Raw genomic sequence first — 15,759 nt, 5'->3', positions numbered from 1 at the left:
CTCCAAGCAGGGGAACTACTCAGCATCAAGAATTAACATATACTTCGATGGAATTGGATAGAGTGAGCGTATACTCATCTAGGAGCCGACTGCGCCCCAAGTGCCGGACACTTGCATGATCGGAACAGGAATCGAGACTGCGGAGGTTTTGCTCTTCGGGGAAGGAGGATTTGATGAGCTTCCTGAGATCATACATGGCGATGACGACACGTTGGCACTCGAGTCTGAGTTGTCTAATTTGCCAGAACGGTATCTCAAGGTTATTAAGTTGCCAAACCTCTCTCATGATGGAATTATCAAGCATGATTAGCCGTTGAGGGAGATAACTAGAGAAGTCCTGGACATAAGTTATAGTGCATTGAGCTTCATTTATCACAAAGAATTTGTAATATCAATCGTCATCCACCAAAGAACTGATGTGAAAGACAACAAGATATCTACCTGACGTAGAAGACGATCGAATTGATAATCGACACCCCATTACGAAAGATTATATAAATTGACCCACACCTCAAGAGATCGTATCGGTCAACCCGTATCTCAGGGGGTCATACTAAATAGTTATTCACGTGAGTGCATCACAAAAGGAAAGTAATTTCTATCGGTTCGATTTATCAAATATAAAAATCGATCATCGATACTTAAACAAAGATCATATTTTGAACCTCACAAAAGTTATACTCTCCACTCGAAACAAATCCAAGCGTCGGATGGGTCGAGTTAGGAACCTTGACATTGACCTATTTTACGGAGTGCTTAAGAGATTGAGCTCACTTAAGTTCCAGAAGTTTATAAATCATCTCGAAGCAATCCTTATCGATCTTATTCAACTCCTATCTCTTGTCTCGCTCTTGGGAGAACTTATCAAAATGACCCTACGGATTGGAACGAGCCATATCTCTCGTGAATATCAAGTTGTTAGTAATTTGGTAGGCCATTTCAACTTTGCGAGGATCATATATTTGGCTTCATCTCAGTAAAGAAAATTATGATCAATCTCTATTCCCCCCTGTCAATTTCATTATTTTAAGACGTAGGCGCTGTTTCTGCTGAACGAGATCCAGTCTTTTGATCCATATAATTACTGCCACGTCAGAAATCTGACATATGCATGCGGGTGGATGTGCTGTCACATCTTGCGTGGTAAAAAGGTCAAATGTTCGTTTTAGGTGCGTAGATTCCCATCAATGCGACTGGTTTACAAACGAAAACAACAAAATTCTATGGGCCAAAAGTTTCCAAGTAGCAGACAACCGTTACCACACGTTCTCATCCTTCTCAACCATATGGGAGTTTAAGCAACACAGTGGTCGAGAGATGGATAATGGAAATGAATGTCATTCTGATCCTTCCCCTTCTTGTCTTTCCCATGGCTTTGTTGCCGGCCGTGTGCCTTTCTGCGGGGGGCAGCAACGATCTCCACCCTCTGGTCCTCATACCGGGGAGTGGCGGCAACCAACTGGAGGCCCGGCTGACGAAGGACTACAAGCCGTCGAGCCTCCTCTGCGCCCTGTCCGCGACGAGGAAGGGGAAGGACGGGTGGTTCAGGCTGTGGTTCGACCCGACGGTGCTGGTCCCCGCCCTCACCCGCTGCTTCGCCGAGCGGATGACGCTGTACTACCACGCCGCCCTCGACGACTACCGCAACGCCCCCGGCGTGCTGACCCGGGTCCCCTGCTTCGGCTCCACTCAGGGGCTCCTCTACCTCGACCCTCACCTCAAGTAGGTTCTCGCTGCGCCTCGGCCTCTCTCTTGGATCTTCCTGTTCCTCGGCTTCACTAGGGTCTTTTCGCAGGCATATCACCGAATACATGGCAACTCTCGTGAACTCCTTGGAGCAGCTTGGCTATATAGACGGCGAAAACCTCTTCGGCGCGCCGTACGACTTCCGCTACGGTCTGGCCGCAGAAGGCCACCCCTCCAAAGTTGGAACCCAGTATCTGGAAGATCTCAAAGAATTAATCGAATCTGCGAGCGCTTCCAATGGCGGCAAGCCCGTGATCCTCCTCTCCCACAGCCTCGGCGGCCTCTTCGCGCTCCAGCTCCTCGTCCGCAGCACTTCCTCATGGCGGCAAAAGTACGTCAAGCACCTGCTCACCCTCTCGGCGCCATGGGCCGGCACGGTGCAAGAGATGCTCACCTTTGCGTCGGGGTACACCCTCGGCATCCCCATCGTGGACCCTCTGCTGGTCCGGGCCGAGCAGCGGAGCTCCGAGAGCAACCAGTGGCTCCTGCCGTCGCCCAAGGTGTTCGGCCACATTCCGCTCGTCGTGTCCGGGAACAAGAGCTACTCCGCATGGGACATGCAGGGGTTCATGGGGGACATCGGGTTCGAGGAAGGGGTCTACCCGTACAAGACGCGGGTGTTGCCGATGACGGACAAGTTCGAGGAGCCGGGCGTGCCGGTGACGTGCGTGGTGGGCAGCGGGGTCGAGACGCCGGAGACGTTGTTCTACGGGGAGGACGGGTTCGACGTGCAGCCGGAGGTGGTTTACGGCGACGGAGATGGCACGGTCAATTTGGTGAGCTTATTGGCGCTGGAGTCCGAGTGGGCGGGGTCGGCGAGCCAGGATCTGAAGGTGATCAGGCTGCCTGGTGTCTCCCATACCTCGATTTTGAAGGACAAGAGCGCTTTGCGGGAGATAGTAGCCGAGATTTGCAGCATAAACGCCATTACCGCGAGCTCTCTAGTCTTTCGAGCGTGACAATACGATTGATTAAAATGTTATGCAGTCTAAATTAAGTGTATGAATTCGATAATTCAATGCATAATGCGTGACATATTTGTTAGTGTAAACAACTTTAAGCCGTGGCCTCGGGGCCGACGTGGCTTGGTTCGGGTCTGAATGGTGGGAGATCTTCCTGGGACGACCCTTGAGAATGCAGAAGACCGACTGCGGTGGTCCGATCGCGAAGGGGTCGACGTTTCCTCCGGGAGGGGGCTTCTCGCCTGGGCGTTTAGTGGGAGGCCTCCGTCTTCGCACCTGCACACAGGTCGGGTCAGGAGAGCTCGGCCCGACCCCTCCGACGATCAAGTTAGTGAATAGTCGCAGGGGGTTTTTTTCGTCGTCCCCCTCCTCCCTTTCTTCCTCGGAGTACGAGGGTTTTTATAGTGAAGGTTATCGTTGCCTGATATGCCCGCTCGCAGGGAGCAAGATCATACTCCCGGTAACGTCTGACATTGACGTTGGCGTGGCGTGAAGGATCGAGCCTGAGCAAGATGTTAATGTGCCTCGGTCGGCGTTCTGGTCCGTGTTGACCAGGTGCTGCGAGGCGTCATCTAGGGTAGCTGACGTCAACCCGAGTTTTATCGCCATTATTACCCTCATCATATTCCTCCCCCCCCCCCCCCTCCGGAAGGAAGCTATGCGTCGATTGTTGTAAAGGGTGGTCCGAGGCATGGCTTCAACTTTAAGAAACTATCCCTGCCGGACGGTTGTCGGTCCGTTGCCAGGGGTGTGGGAATCGTGAAGTTTAATAAATAAGGAGGGTTGGGCGTATAGCGGCGGCCCTAGGCAGTATGCAGCCGAGGAGCACGACTTAGTCGGGCAGGCCGAGCAGAGATTGTGGTCTCGGGCGACATGCAGCCGAGGAGCACGACTCAGGCGGGTAGGTCGCGCAGAGGTTGTGGTCTCGGGCGACATGCAGCCGAAGAGCACGACTCAGTCGGGTAGGCCAAGCAGAGGTTGTGGTCTCGGGCGACATGCAACCGAGGAGCACAACTCAGGTGGGCGGGCCGCGCAGAGGTTGTGGTCTCGAGCAACATGAGACCGAGGAGCATGGCTCAGGCGGGCAGGCCACGCGGGCATGGTCTCGGGCAACATGCGACCGAGGAGCACGGCTCAGGCGGGTAGGCCGCGCAGGCATGGACTCGGGCAACATGCGACCGAGGAGCACGACTCAAGCGGGCAGGCCGCGCAGGCATGGTCTTGGGCAACATGCGACCGAGGAGCACGGCTCAGGCGGGCAGGCCGCGCCGAAGTGAACTCGGGCAGTCTGCGGCCGAGCCATGTAGATACAAAAAAGGGGGTTAGGTCGGAGCTAACCGCGAGTCGGGAAGCGATCAAGTAGATACTGCGCCTTCGCTCGTAAGAGACTGAGGCAGGGCCTAGATTCCTTTTACGATGACTATATTGGATAGCCACCGCTTGTGCTTGACTTTTTCTATGGAGCCAGCTACCAAAAGTCACTCCTTCCCCTCACGACCACCCAGGCCTCTGTCGCGATGTATTGGTTAGCCCGTTGGAGCATATCTGGTGCTGTGGTGGGGGGTCGCTCCACGAGGGACCAGAAGAATCTGGAAGGTCGTAGGTTTGTCATAAATGCCTGGACTAACAAAGAGGGATCAGCGTCCGGCAACCCCCAGATTTGTGTTATAAAGCGATTCACAAAATAGGAGAGGGTTCGTCCTCTCTTTGGTTGAGTCAGAGGAGCAGTGCAACGGTCGGCTTTGGCCGGGCATAGGCCAAGAAGTTAAGCTCGAAGTCTTTGATGAGCTGATCAAAGGAGGCGATTGTCACAGTCTTCAGACCGCTGTACCATGTGCAAGCTGGCCCCCTCAGAGTCGTGAGAAACGCTCTACACATTAAAGCGTCAGAGGTTCCGTACAGCGCACCATTTGGGCACGGAAAGTGGCTACGTGGTCCGTTGGGTCGGTGGAGCCGTCATATGCGTCTAAAGAGGGGAGTCGAAAGTTTGGGGGAACCATCTGATCTTGTATCTCGGGCGCGAACGGAGACCCTTGGTGTGTGTCCTCCCCGAGCTCTCTCTTTGACCTGCGAACCTCCTTCTCCACTTCGTCGAGTCGCTGACTAACAAAGCGTAGCTAGGCTCACAGGGAGTCCGTTGAATCCAAAGATAATGCCTCGGGTTCCAGGCGGCTGCTCGGGTTTTCCATCACTCGATCCCCAAGTGGGGCTAATCAGACTTGAGCCGAAGTGGGGAGCTCCACAAGTGGCGTGTGGGCCCGAACGGGCGGCTCCCATTGCTGCAGTGGTTGGATCGCAGGCAGGTGCACCAGATGAGAAACGAGCGGGATAATAGACTGCACCATACCAGTTAGAGTTCGGAGTTGATGAGTGAGGTCCTGAAAGGCCTCGGACAACACGGACGACGGGTCGGCTGGGGCACCATCAGGTGGCGACAAGCCCGGGTCGTTAAATATCATCCAATAGCGCTTTGAGGTCATGGCGGGGTGTTCGTCTCGAGGTTCTCCACGCGGGGGGTGTTCACCCGGAGCTCCGATCGAGTGTGACCCCTTAGCTGCGGGTTCGTCTGAGTTGATCGAGCGATCCCTCGACATTCGGGCCCTCCTTCTAACGCCAAAAATGTTAGTGTAAACAACTTTAAGCCGTGGCCTCGGGGCCGACGCGGCTTGGTTCGAGTCCGAATGGTGGGAGATCTTCTTGGGACGACCCTTGAGACTGCAAAAGATCGACTGCGATGGTCCGATCGTGAAGGGGTCAGCATTTCCTCCGGGAGGGGGCTTCTCGCCTGGGCGTTTAATGGGAGACCTCCGTCTTCGCACTTGGACACAGGTCGGGTCGGGAGAGCTCGGCCCGACCCCTCCGACGATCAAGTTAGTGAATAGTCGCAGGGGGTTTTTTTCGTCGTCCCCCTCCTCCCTTTCTTCCTTGGAGCACGAGGGTTTTTATAGTGAAGGTTATCATTGCCTGATATGTCCGCTCACAGGGAGCAGGATCGTACTCCTGGTAACGTCTGACATCGACGTTGGCGTGGTGTGAAGGATCGAACCTGAGCAGGATGTTAATGTACCTCGATCAACACTCCGGTCCGTATTGACCAGGTACTCTGAGACATTATCTGAGACAGCTAACGTCAATATGAGTCTTATAGTCATTGTTACCCTAATCAATGCCCAACAAATTGAGACAAAACCTGCCTTAATTTATACTTTTCGGGGACTCGAGAAAGAAGCGAGCCCGACCACGACGGCAGGACTGCACGTGCAGTGCGCTTGCCGACGCCCTGCGCTCGTTCATTGGCGATACCGCACGCAAATGTGCTTTTGCATAGAAGAGCTGCAAGGGAGCATCGAAATCGTCCATCGGAGACGCTCTTCCAATCCTAACCGTCCGCCTGTTTTGAAGGAGGCACAGATGGACGGTTTCGGAGGGGATCCTTTTGTAACTTTAGATAATGCAGGGATCCCTGCAGAGGATTTGGCTTCGGCTACGTCCCCCATGGCCCACACTGGTTTTCTTATGCCATCTCTCTTTGATAAGAAGGGCGAAATATGCGCAGAGAGCACAGAGTGATGGGAGGTCCCCCTCAATCCTTTTGGTTTTTGTTAGTTTAATAGAGGTAGCAGCATTATGCGTCTTTTATGATGTCTGCGGCCGTCATCTCTCACTCGTTCTTGTCCAGGAGGCTGAGGGTTCTCAGTCACTGAGCTTCTTAGCCCTCTCTCTTAGATTCCCTCTCAAGTTATTCCGTGAGATCTCAACTTGTTTACCATGCTCTGCCATCGAAAATAAGATTTAAAGAAAAGAATTTTGTTTGCTTTGTTCTGTTTCTTGGTTTCCTTGGATGTTTCCGTTGTCGCTTTTACTGTGACGAGTTCCTTTACCTTCCAACTGGTCTCGGCCTTGCTCGATTATGATTTCGCCTTTTCCTAACCTTTGGTGAAGCCTAGTTGGGAGCTCTAACCAGGCCTGGATGAGCCTTGGGTTTCCTGAGAAGCAGCGCGGATTATAGCCCCATGATGCTCCCTGCCGTGATGATGCTTGCTTGCTTTTGATCGGAGCCACCGAAGCCTCCATCAGCAACCAGCGCACAACTCCAAAAGGAGGGCAGTTGGGTGATCCCAACTTTCTCTCTATCCACTCATTTCGCCTCCACTTCTAGTCCTCGTCTTCCTCCCCTGCTCCACCCTCTGTTTTACTACTAAAGATCAAGTCTTGGGGTTCCTGGCGATGCCGCAGTTCCAGCAACCGGCTTGCTGGAGGCTGGAAGCCGGCGGGCAAGTCATGGACGTCGACATGGCCGTGAAAGATGGCATCTTGGGCGGCGGCGCGGTCATTAGCGGCCTCCTGGACGGCAAAGATGGGACCTTGGGCACCGCCAAGAAGCACGACCTCAAGGAGATGATCGAGGAGATGGACTCGGCGGCGGAGGCGAACGACGTGCCGATCGTGTTCATCTGCCCCATCTCACTGGAGCCGATGGTGGATCCCGTCACCCTGTGCACCGGCCAGACCTACGAGCGCGTCAACATCCTCAGGTGGTTCTCCACGGGCCGCCTCACCTGTCCCACCACCATGCAGGATCTCTGGGACGACACCGTCACCCCCAACCGCACTCTCCACCAACTGATCCACGCCTGGTTCTCGCAGCGCTACCTGCGTATGATGAAGCGATCCAAGGACGTGGAGGGCCGCGCCAGAGAGCTCGTCCAATGCCTCGAGAAGGTCAAGGGAGAGGCGCGAGTACAGACTCTGAAAGAACTGCACAAGATCGTTGCCGCCCACCCCTCCATCGAAAAGCCTGTGATCGATTCCGGCGTCCTCGGCATTTTATCTTCTCTTCTAGGCCCTTTCACCTCCCATGCCGTCGGCTCCGAGGTGATCGCCGTTCTTGTCAATCTCAACCTTGATTCAGAAGCAATGACTGACTTGATGCAACCTGCGAAGATCTCACTCGTCGTAGACATGCTGAACGAGGGAACAACCAAGACGAAGATACAATGCGCGAGGTTCATCGAAGTGTTGATGGGTGCGGAGAGTTTCCGATTCGAGATCGTCTCAAGTCTGAGCCTTTTAGTGGGGCTGGTAAGGATGGTGAAGGATAAACGAGAACCCGACGGGGTTTCAGCAGGTCTTAGCTTGCTAAAGACCATTTGCTCCCACGACCAAGTCCGCAGCTCGATCGTGAGCATCAGAGCAGTCGCGCAGCTTGTCGAGCGACTGCCAGACCTGAGCCCAAACAGCTTGGAATCGGCATTACAAATCTTGGATGATCTCGCTGCCATCCCTGATGGTCGATCAGCATTGAAGGATTGCCCCCAAACCATTCCCAACACAGTGAGGCCTCTGATGAAGGTGTCCGAGGCTTGTACTCGACATGCGTTGTCGATACTATGGGCGGTGTGTAAGCTTGCTCCCGAGGAATTTGTTTATCTTGCAGTAGAGGCTGGCCTGGCAACAAGGCTGTTGCTTGTGATACAGAGCGATTGCCCTCCGGAGCTAAAGAAACAAGCATCCGATTTGCTGAAGCTCTGTAGTCTCAATTACACTGCCACCCTTTTCATTTCCAAGTGCAAGCTAACGAGGACGATGCAGTGACGTGAGGATCTGCTGCTGCACTACTCCATTAGCGGACTGGCCTTAATGTTATGCACTTGGATTGAGATAAGATGGTAATGGCCTTACAATATGCATTCATCCTCCATATATGAAGAATAATCCGTTTTTGATGTAATTATTTATGGATGAGGAAAGAAATCTATAAGAGTAACTTTGTTTCTGTGTTGGTACCTGTTCATGTTACAGACACAGGTTCACTGGTTGATCAATGACAATCTAACTTGGTTGTCAGATTTCTAAGCTCTTTTATTTCTTTTGAATAAAGACCAATTCCCGGTACAGGCAATGGTTGAGGTGAGCAACCCGAGAAGAGGCATCTGGAACGAAGGAAAGCTTGTAAGTTCCAGGGTTTACTTTATTGAGCCGAGGAAAGGGAAGAGGTTTACTGCTGCTTGGAGTTGCTTCCTTCCTTGTGGGGTGGGGGAGTGGTGATGACCATTGACCAGGGCAGTGATCAAGACGCCACTTTGCTGCCAAAGGTCATTTCTTCGATGCTCCCCATGTTCACCTTCATTTAGCAGCGTCATGATTCCACATGAATCGTCCACATTTTACTCTCCTTACGCTATGCACATTGTCTTCCGTATGCTTTCATGTTCTGAAACGCATCATCCCCTTTCTTGGGACGGATTAATTATTGCTCTTCGGTGTGTTTCTCATTGAGCTGTGATGATTGGAATTCGCTTCTGTCTCCGAACGAGTTACTCGTGCCGCAGAGTCGTGAGATAAAAGGAAATTTATAGACATCAGATAAAATCCCAATGCTAACCTTAATATTTATAAAAGAATCAAACCCAATATTTATTTATATAAACAAACCTTAATTCACTCAAAAATAATAATTTAATTAAGATTCTTCTAATTAATTTAAATATAATCAAGAATTCTAAAAATATTCATTAACCCTCACATCTGGGAGAACAAAATACACTATCTTATGACATAAACAAAGCGATATGTTGTTACACATTGTTTGAGATATTCCACTCATCCAATCTTGACACTCTCCCTTGATGTTGTTGCTGAATAAGCGAAATCATTTGATGCAACATAGGAGAGGCTCACATTTAGGGGAACATCTATACAACGTTGCATCATGTTCGATTGGCCGATACCGAGAAACCCAACGGATGGTGAAGCTGTTCCTTACACATACCGAGGATACAGTAATCCCACAGACACACCATCCTACATCTTATAACTCTTGAACAGATCCTTAACTGGTGCACCATAAAGTGCGGCTTAAAATTACCTTCCTAAGCTAATATGATATTTTATTGGTGGATTTGTTGGGCCCAGATGGACTTCAAGCCCGTGAAACTTGAATCAGGCCCAAGAAACGTCCAATTAAACTCGCTAATAGCCGAAGGTTAAGGTGGTGGAGAAAGGTCGGGCATGCTGTCCTTGCGAGGGACATAGATGTCAAATTGTAACCTAAGAGAAAGAGATGGGAAGGAAGAGGCAGCTGAAGTTGAAATTTATACGCTGAAGCAGCGGCTGCGAATAGCGATTGGTTTCCAACAAAATCCAAGATTACGCCCTCGTTTCGTTTCTGGTGGTCGAACCGATGCTGCTCTTGAGCCAAGCGCCCAATGGAGCTCTCTCCGCCAGGAGATGCCCCTCTTCCTCCTCCTCCGCCGTCTCCTCCTCCCTCAGCCCCTTCTCCAAGACCGACCCCTCTCTCTTCTCCAAATCCCGCCCCCGCTTCCCCTCCCGGAACCCTAGGAGGCCGCGCCCACTGTCCCTCTCCGCGCCCGCCGTCGACCCGGGCCGCTCCGCCCGCCCCCTCTCCTCCCCGCCAGCTGCCGTTCAGGAGGACGAGATCGTCTCCGTCGGCGACGACGGCGTTCCCCTCGAAGGCGTCATCCAGTTCGAGAAGCCTGGGGGTTCCTCGAAGCTCCTTACTTGGGCGTAAGTTTCTCCAATTGCGATCGCATTCGGACCCCCTTGATTGGGTGAGATGGTGGATTGATGCGTTTGTTGTGGGTTTCAGGCAGGTGGGTCTTCTCGCGGGCGGAGACGTCTTGTGCCTTCTCATTTTCTCGGCGGTAGGCAGGTTCAGCCACGGGTTGCCTGTTTTTGATTTCGAGACACTGCGGACGGCTGACCCTTTTATTGCTGGTTAGCAAGTCGCCATCTTTGTTTGTTTTCGCGATGCGTTTGGGTGCCTTTTGCGAGGGTCTCTCAATTATGCTTTGGCAGGGTGGGTTTTGAGCGCCTACTTTCTTGGAGGTTACGGGGATGACGGTAGAGGAGTGAATGGTTCCATGAAAGCTGTTCTCGCAGCTGTCAAGTCTTGGGCGATTGGCATTCCGGTGAGTACTAATCTTAAATCTTGATGTGGATTAGATTCTACCTTTGGACGATTGCTAATTATTACCAAAAACACGTGACAATGGTAATTCAGCTTTGAATTAGTTAATCCTCTCAGAATTTGGAACATCAATCATGAGATTCACTTGTAGGCCCAAGACCAATTGTTAATAATTGAAATCTTTTCATATAAGATGCATCTGTTTCTTCATGTTCTTTCGTCATTGTTTTTGGTATCTTTTCTCCAATAAGATGCATCTCTAATCGACCCTTCATAAATGTTGAATACCATTTATATGGGCTTACTGATATGTTATAATTGGCAGTTAGGACTGGTAATCAGGTCTGCAACATCAGGTCATGTTCCGCCAACTCCGTTCATGTTGATAACTATGGGAAGTACTGGGATCTTGTTGATAGCATGGAGGGCTTTGGTTTGCAATCTTCTTCCGAGTAACAGAAACAAGCAGAACGATGTCTATAAACGTGGAAGCGCATTCGAACTTTTTGAGGTACTGAATATATTTTTATCATTAAGGTTTTGTTTCGTAAGCTTCTTAAGAAACAAACTATAATTTACAATACCTTAGGTTCAGTTATTGGTTATTGCTCTTTTGGATAAAAAGGACGTACTCAGTGCACGAGGCTCCCGCTAATGCGGGGTTTGGAGAAGGTCAATGTGCATGTATTGGTTACTGCTCTTGTGTGCAATTAATTTTTGTTGGTATGTGTATGTCAACACCCAAGCCAGTTCTGGCCATAAAAGATGAATGCTAATAAAAATATTTTGAAAGTTTCTGCATGATTCCTCAGATATAATATGGTTCTAAAGGTTAATGGATTAGAATGTTGGCATTGTTTTTGTCTAGGATGATTATTAGAGTGGACTGTGAACATTAATTCATGTGTATTATTATACTCAGAATAGGTCTGCAAACGATGTAATAATATGTAGCAACATAGTTAAGACAGGTTCTTAACTGATATTCTTGACAAAGTGGTTATTCATTGAGTTTCGATATGTTTAGCAGAAGTAGTCTATTTAGTATATGATTTTTTTTGTTGATAAAACGGGTTATAAGGTGAGTTGAGATGATTAATATCATAGGCATTCAACAATGTAGGAATATGCAAGAGTCCTTTTACACATTAGCATTTGTATCAATTCATTCAGGTGTCTCTGTTGGCTGTAGAGCTAAGGATTCATTCAATTGTTTCTGTACTTCTATTTTTCTGAAAATTTGTCAGTCTATCAGTAGCAATGTTAAATCTTTTTTCAAGCACTTTTGATGTGATGGATCCGTCCTCATTGGCTATATACATATGAGAACATGTTACTCATGTGCTAGTTCTACCTTTTTTTTTTTTTGGTAACTGTCATTCTCTGAACATAGTGAAAATGACATATACTTTGTCGTCATTTTGTACCATGTTACTCAAAGTTCTACTGCACTCTTTGAGCTTCCTCTCAATTGTATGTCTATCAGTTGTTTGCAAAATTTAGCTTCATAAACGTTTGGTATTTAGAATATCTTATAATTGGACTAATTGTATTGTCCAAATGATGAAAGAAAAATATACTGTTTTTTTTTTTTTTTTGCTTTTCATGCTAAATTATGTTGCATTAGCTTGAAACTCCTATGCATTTTTCTAGTGGTGTTGTCCTTTCAAGAATTCTGTGATACTTATATGATCATATGTGAACATTGCCGTTGGTGTCCTGTGGGTTATTTTCAGGCAAATCTTGATCTCAGCTACTATATGCTGACAATGTTCAATATGTATGTCTATATATTTGACTTAAAGTTTCTTATTCTAGCATTTTAGCACCGCTGACAATAAGCATGTCATGTGACATATGTGGAACCTGGGCATTTGGCATTTACCTTCTATGTTATCTGTTCACTTGAAAGTAGAATAGCTATTCTTGGAGTAGAAATAGCAAAGAGTTAACCGTAGGAGGCTTGCTACTCTTTGTGACAACCCATCACTACTGGGGATTTCATATTCCCCTTTTGTCTGCTATTCTCTCTGAATTACTTATTGGTTAAGCACCAAAGAGCACTTGGGTGAGATAGTAAACAAAGCCCTTCAACGATTCTTCAGTGAGCTACCATATATTCATCGGCGAGATGTCCTTTTTTTTTTTTTTTTTGTAAAGCAAATCACCCTTTCATACACTCTATTGCTCAATATGTGCACCCTTGTTTTTTTTTATCAAATACACATTTACTCTTTATATGCATAGTATATCTTCTCATATAATTGTAAGGTTGTTTTTTGCAACTTGAGAGACCCCGATTCGAGTCACAAAAATAACCTCTCTATATTTAGAGGTATGGCCACAAACATTGACCTTTCTAAATCTCGGATTAGCAAGAGTTTCATGCACTAAATATACTATGCACAAATATTCATAGAGATGCATGTGTTTATATAATGTGATAGTCCAAAGACTCGTGGAGACAGGTGCAGGTGCTTAGGTGGCCACGTGCAAGAACAAAAAGTAATTTTATTCAACTTATTATATGCGTTGGCTTGAAAATGTTATAAATAAATATGTAGGTGCTGTATCACATGTAGCTTTCTAATGAAGATGAATGATGGTCTTGTTCAACTTTAAGTCTATCCTTAAATTCTTATTTTGTTGGTGTGACATGTAAATTCTTTTTTTTGCAGTTACTGACATCATTGGTTCGTAGATGGTGATCTGAGCGTGAACTCAAGAATGATGGTCTTCTTCTACTACTACTTATCTTAATGTCAATTGTGTTAACATGTATATCATGTGGCAGTAATGTGTACCAAACGCAAGGTGATAATTAATGTAATACCTGGCTTTTTCTGGTGGCATTTTGACAGCGTGCAATATGATTTTAGTCCACATTTTGAGAGTCTGCAAATTAGCTCATGTATGTTTGTAGCGGTCGTTTTATTGTATATATTTGTATTTTTTAGAAGCTTCTTGTGCTATAGTATGTATTTGAATCCAATAATTTATTTTTTCTGTGGTATATGATGGGAAAATCTAGGGATTTTTTTTTTGTTTGTATGAATGAACGAAAAGGGGCCAATTGGCCCAATAAAAGTCTTTTTTGGGCCCCTATTTTCAGAATTGCTAACAGCACCCTTTATTTGCTAATCAGTTATTCTTTTTCTTAGTCTCTTCATATGGATTGGTCCATGAATTGATCTAGTTATAATGTATTTATATTATATTATAATTTTGTAATAAGATTAAAAAATATTGTATCCAAAATATTGTAATATAATAATTTTTATCATGTTATAATATTTTTTGGTTTTACTAAAAACAATAACATTCTTATACTACATTAAAATGTTTTCTAAGTGTTACCGAAAATATCATAACATAGTGTAAAAATAATGTAAAGCAGCATAAAAACATTATAATATAATATTTTTAATATTATTTTCTTGGTAGTACTGAAAACATTTTGACAGATTCATCTTGGAGAAGGAAAGAAAGGGTCTCAAATTAAGGATATTTAGGACGCTAGAGGTAATTTATCATAAAAAGCTTCTTGGGCTTTTATCAAATGATGTTTCTAAATTTAATTTTATAAGAGACATCATTTTCTAAAAATCTCAACAATGCCTTTCAACCAAGCTATTTCGAGTCAAGATTTATATAAGCCAATGTGGCTTGACATGGGTGACTCGGATCGAATCACTTTGGATCAAGTTAAGTTCGATTGTAACAATCACTTTGGATCAAGTTAAGTTCAATTGTAACGGGTCTAACTTTGTCAAAACTATTGGGTATAACATAAGTATAACACAAGTATAACTCGAGTGTAATCAATATTTTTTTATTAAACTAATTTAAATTTTTCTAGAACTACCAGTATATTTTTGTAAGATATTTAATATTTTTTATAATTTTAGGGTGAATAAATTTTCATATATGATATTTTTGGGTTGAATCAATTGAATGTAATCTATTAAACTTTTATTAAATCTATCCGATCTTCGTTAGAACTACTAGAGTGACACCATAATATGTTTAGTTTCAATTTTTCTATTTTTTATAAATTTAGAACGACTCAATTTTGAAATAAGATTTTTTGGATTGAATCTGTGATTGAGTGTAACTATTTAAATTTTCACCAAGCCTATTTAAAATTCTCCTGAACTACTAGAGTGAGATCCTAATATGTTTATTATTATTATTATTATTTTTTTTTATGAATTTAAGATAATTAATTTTTTAAATAGAATATTTTTGTGTTGAATCTATATCAAGCGTAACTCTTTGAATTTTCACCGAACTTATCAAGCTTTTTTTAGACTACTAGAATAAGATTTTAATATATTTATTATCATGTTTCTTGTATGAATTGAACATGCTTAATTTTTAAAACTAAGATATTTTTGTATTGAATGCGTGATTAAGTATAACTCTATTGTAACTCTTTAAAATTTAAATTTTCATCAAACCTATCTAAACTTCTCTGGAACTATAGAGTGAGATGTTAATATATTTATTATTTTTTATATTTATATAAATTTAGGATGATTAATTTTTAAAATAAAAATATTTTATATTATTGAAGTTGTGATCGAGCATAACTAAGATGTAATTCAAGTTAATTTTCATTAAACTAATCCGATCCTCTTCAAAACTAGTAGCACTTAATTCTAAGATATTTTGTATTTTTTATTTTATAAAAAAAATCTGAAAAAAATATCTTCGTTAAAAACCAAATATGAGGGCTCCATTTGGTGAAACCTCATTATTAGGATTTTGTATAATTTATCAAATAAAAAAGATACTATTATAAAATTTTATAAATGTGAATTTTCTGAGAGAAGAAAAAAAAAAGTTTTGTTGAAAATTCGCCCAATCAAAATATCTCCATTAGATTAGAACCATGAGAATGATAGATAATGATAGATATGGCTGTAAGTAGTGGATAGTTTACGATCATCAGCGAACAACAATGTCATCCCTCCTACATTGGGCCATATGTTGTGTCTGCACTTTGGTACTTCCACCTTTGCAGTTAATGCTTGACCATCATAAAAAGTTGACACACTTAATCAAAGTAAATAATTCGTACTCATTGGAAGAGACTTGAGTTCTTGGCCCTATCACAAC

The 15,759-nt window shown here is 45.3% G+C and overlaps 3 protein-coding genes across 4 annotated transcripts; all 3 read left to right on the top strand.

Annotated features, from left to right (window-relative positions):
* The first annotated feature begins 1,233 nt into the window (after nt 1-1,233).
* Nucleotides 1,234-2,783, top strand: LOC103980856 (lecithin-cholesterol acyltransferase-like 1). The gene is made up of 2 exons (XM_009397378.3): nt 1,234-1,722; nt 1,796-2,783. Exons 1-2 carry the CDS (start codon nt 1,325-1,327, stop codon nt 2,703-2,705), a joined length of 1,308 nt encoding a protein of 435 aa, XP_009395653.2. The 5' UTR covers nt 1,234-1,324; the 3' UTR covers nt 2,706-2,783.
* Nucleotides 2,784-2,916: 133 nt separating this feature from the next.
* Nucleotides 2,917-8,871, top strand: LOC135637187 (U-box domain-containing protein 30-like). Of its 2 annotated transcripts, none has more exons than XM_065149711.1 (2): nt 2,917-7,583; nt 7,653-8,871. In XM_065149711.1, the coding sequence occupies exons 1-2, from the start codon at nt 6,936-6,938 to the stop codon at nt 8,301-8,303; spliced, it is 1,299 nt and encodes a 432-aa protein (XP_065005783.1). In that variant the 5' UTR covers nt 2,917-6,935; the 3' UTR covers nt 8,304-8,871. The 2 variants fall into 2 exon arrangements, with proteins under 2 accessions (XP_065005783.1, XP_065005782.1); XM_065149710.1 differs by having other exon boundaries at nt 2,917-6,454; nt 6,656-8,869.
* Nucleotides 8,872-9,787: 916 nt separating this feature from the next.
* Nucleotides 9,788-13,490, top strand: LOC135635077 (uncharacterized). Its single transcript, XM_065145921.1, has 5 exons — nt 9,788-10,235; nt 10,318-10,445; nt 10,527-10,639; nt 10,964-11,149; nt 13,317-13,490. The coding sequence occupies exons 1-5, from the start codon at nt 9,892-9,894 to the stop codon at nt 13,344-13,346; spliced, it is 801 nt and encodes a 266-aa protein (XP_065001993.1). The 5' UTR covers nt 9,788-9,891; the 3' UTR covers nt 13,347-13,490.
* Nucleotides 13,491-15,759: the final 2,269 nt, after the last annotated feature.

Source organism: Musa acuminata, chromosome BXJ3-4, assembly GCF_036884655.1.
Source record: "Musa acuminata AAA Group cultivar baxijiao chromosome BXJ3-4, Cavendish_Baxijiao_AAA, whole genome shotgun sequence".
NCBI classification, from domain to species: Eukaryota; Viridiplantae; Streptophyta; class Magnoliopsida; order Zingiberales; family Musaceae; genus Musa; species Musa acuminata.
The sequence above is the reverse complement of the archived record's forward strand: the minus strand, read 5'-3'. Positions and strand labels throughout refer to the sequence as shown.

Bases quoted from the DNA above. Each gene is read 5' to 3' on its own strand.
- LOC103980856 (XM_009397378.3), top strand. From the start codon at position 1,325: ATGGAAATGAATGTCATTCTGATCCTTCCCCTTCTTGTCTTTCCCATG. The intron at 1,723-1,795 runs GTAGGTTCTCGC...GTCTTTTCGCAG, and splicing joins TACCTCGACCCTCACCTCAA to GCATATCACCGAATACATGG.
- LOC135637187 (XM_065149710.1), top strand. From the start codon at position 6,936: ATGCCGCAGTTCCAGCAACCGGCTTGCTGGAGGCTGGAAGCCGGCGGG.
- LOC135635077 (XM_065145921.1), top strand. From the start codon at position 9,892: ATGCTGCTCTTGAGCCAAGCGCCCAATGGAGCTCTCTCCGCCAGGAGA. The intron at 10,236-10,317 runs GTAAGTTTCTCC...TGTGGGTTTCAG, and splicing joins TCGAAGCTCCTTACTTGGGC to GCAGGTGGGTCTTCTCGCGG. The intron at 10,640-10,963 runs GTGAGTACTAAT...TATAATTGGCAG, and splicing joins CTTGGGCGATTGGCATTCCG to TTAGGACTGGTAATCAGGTC.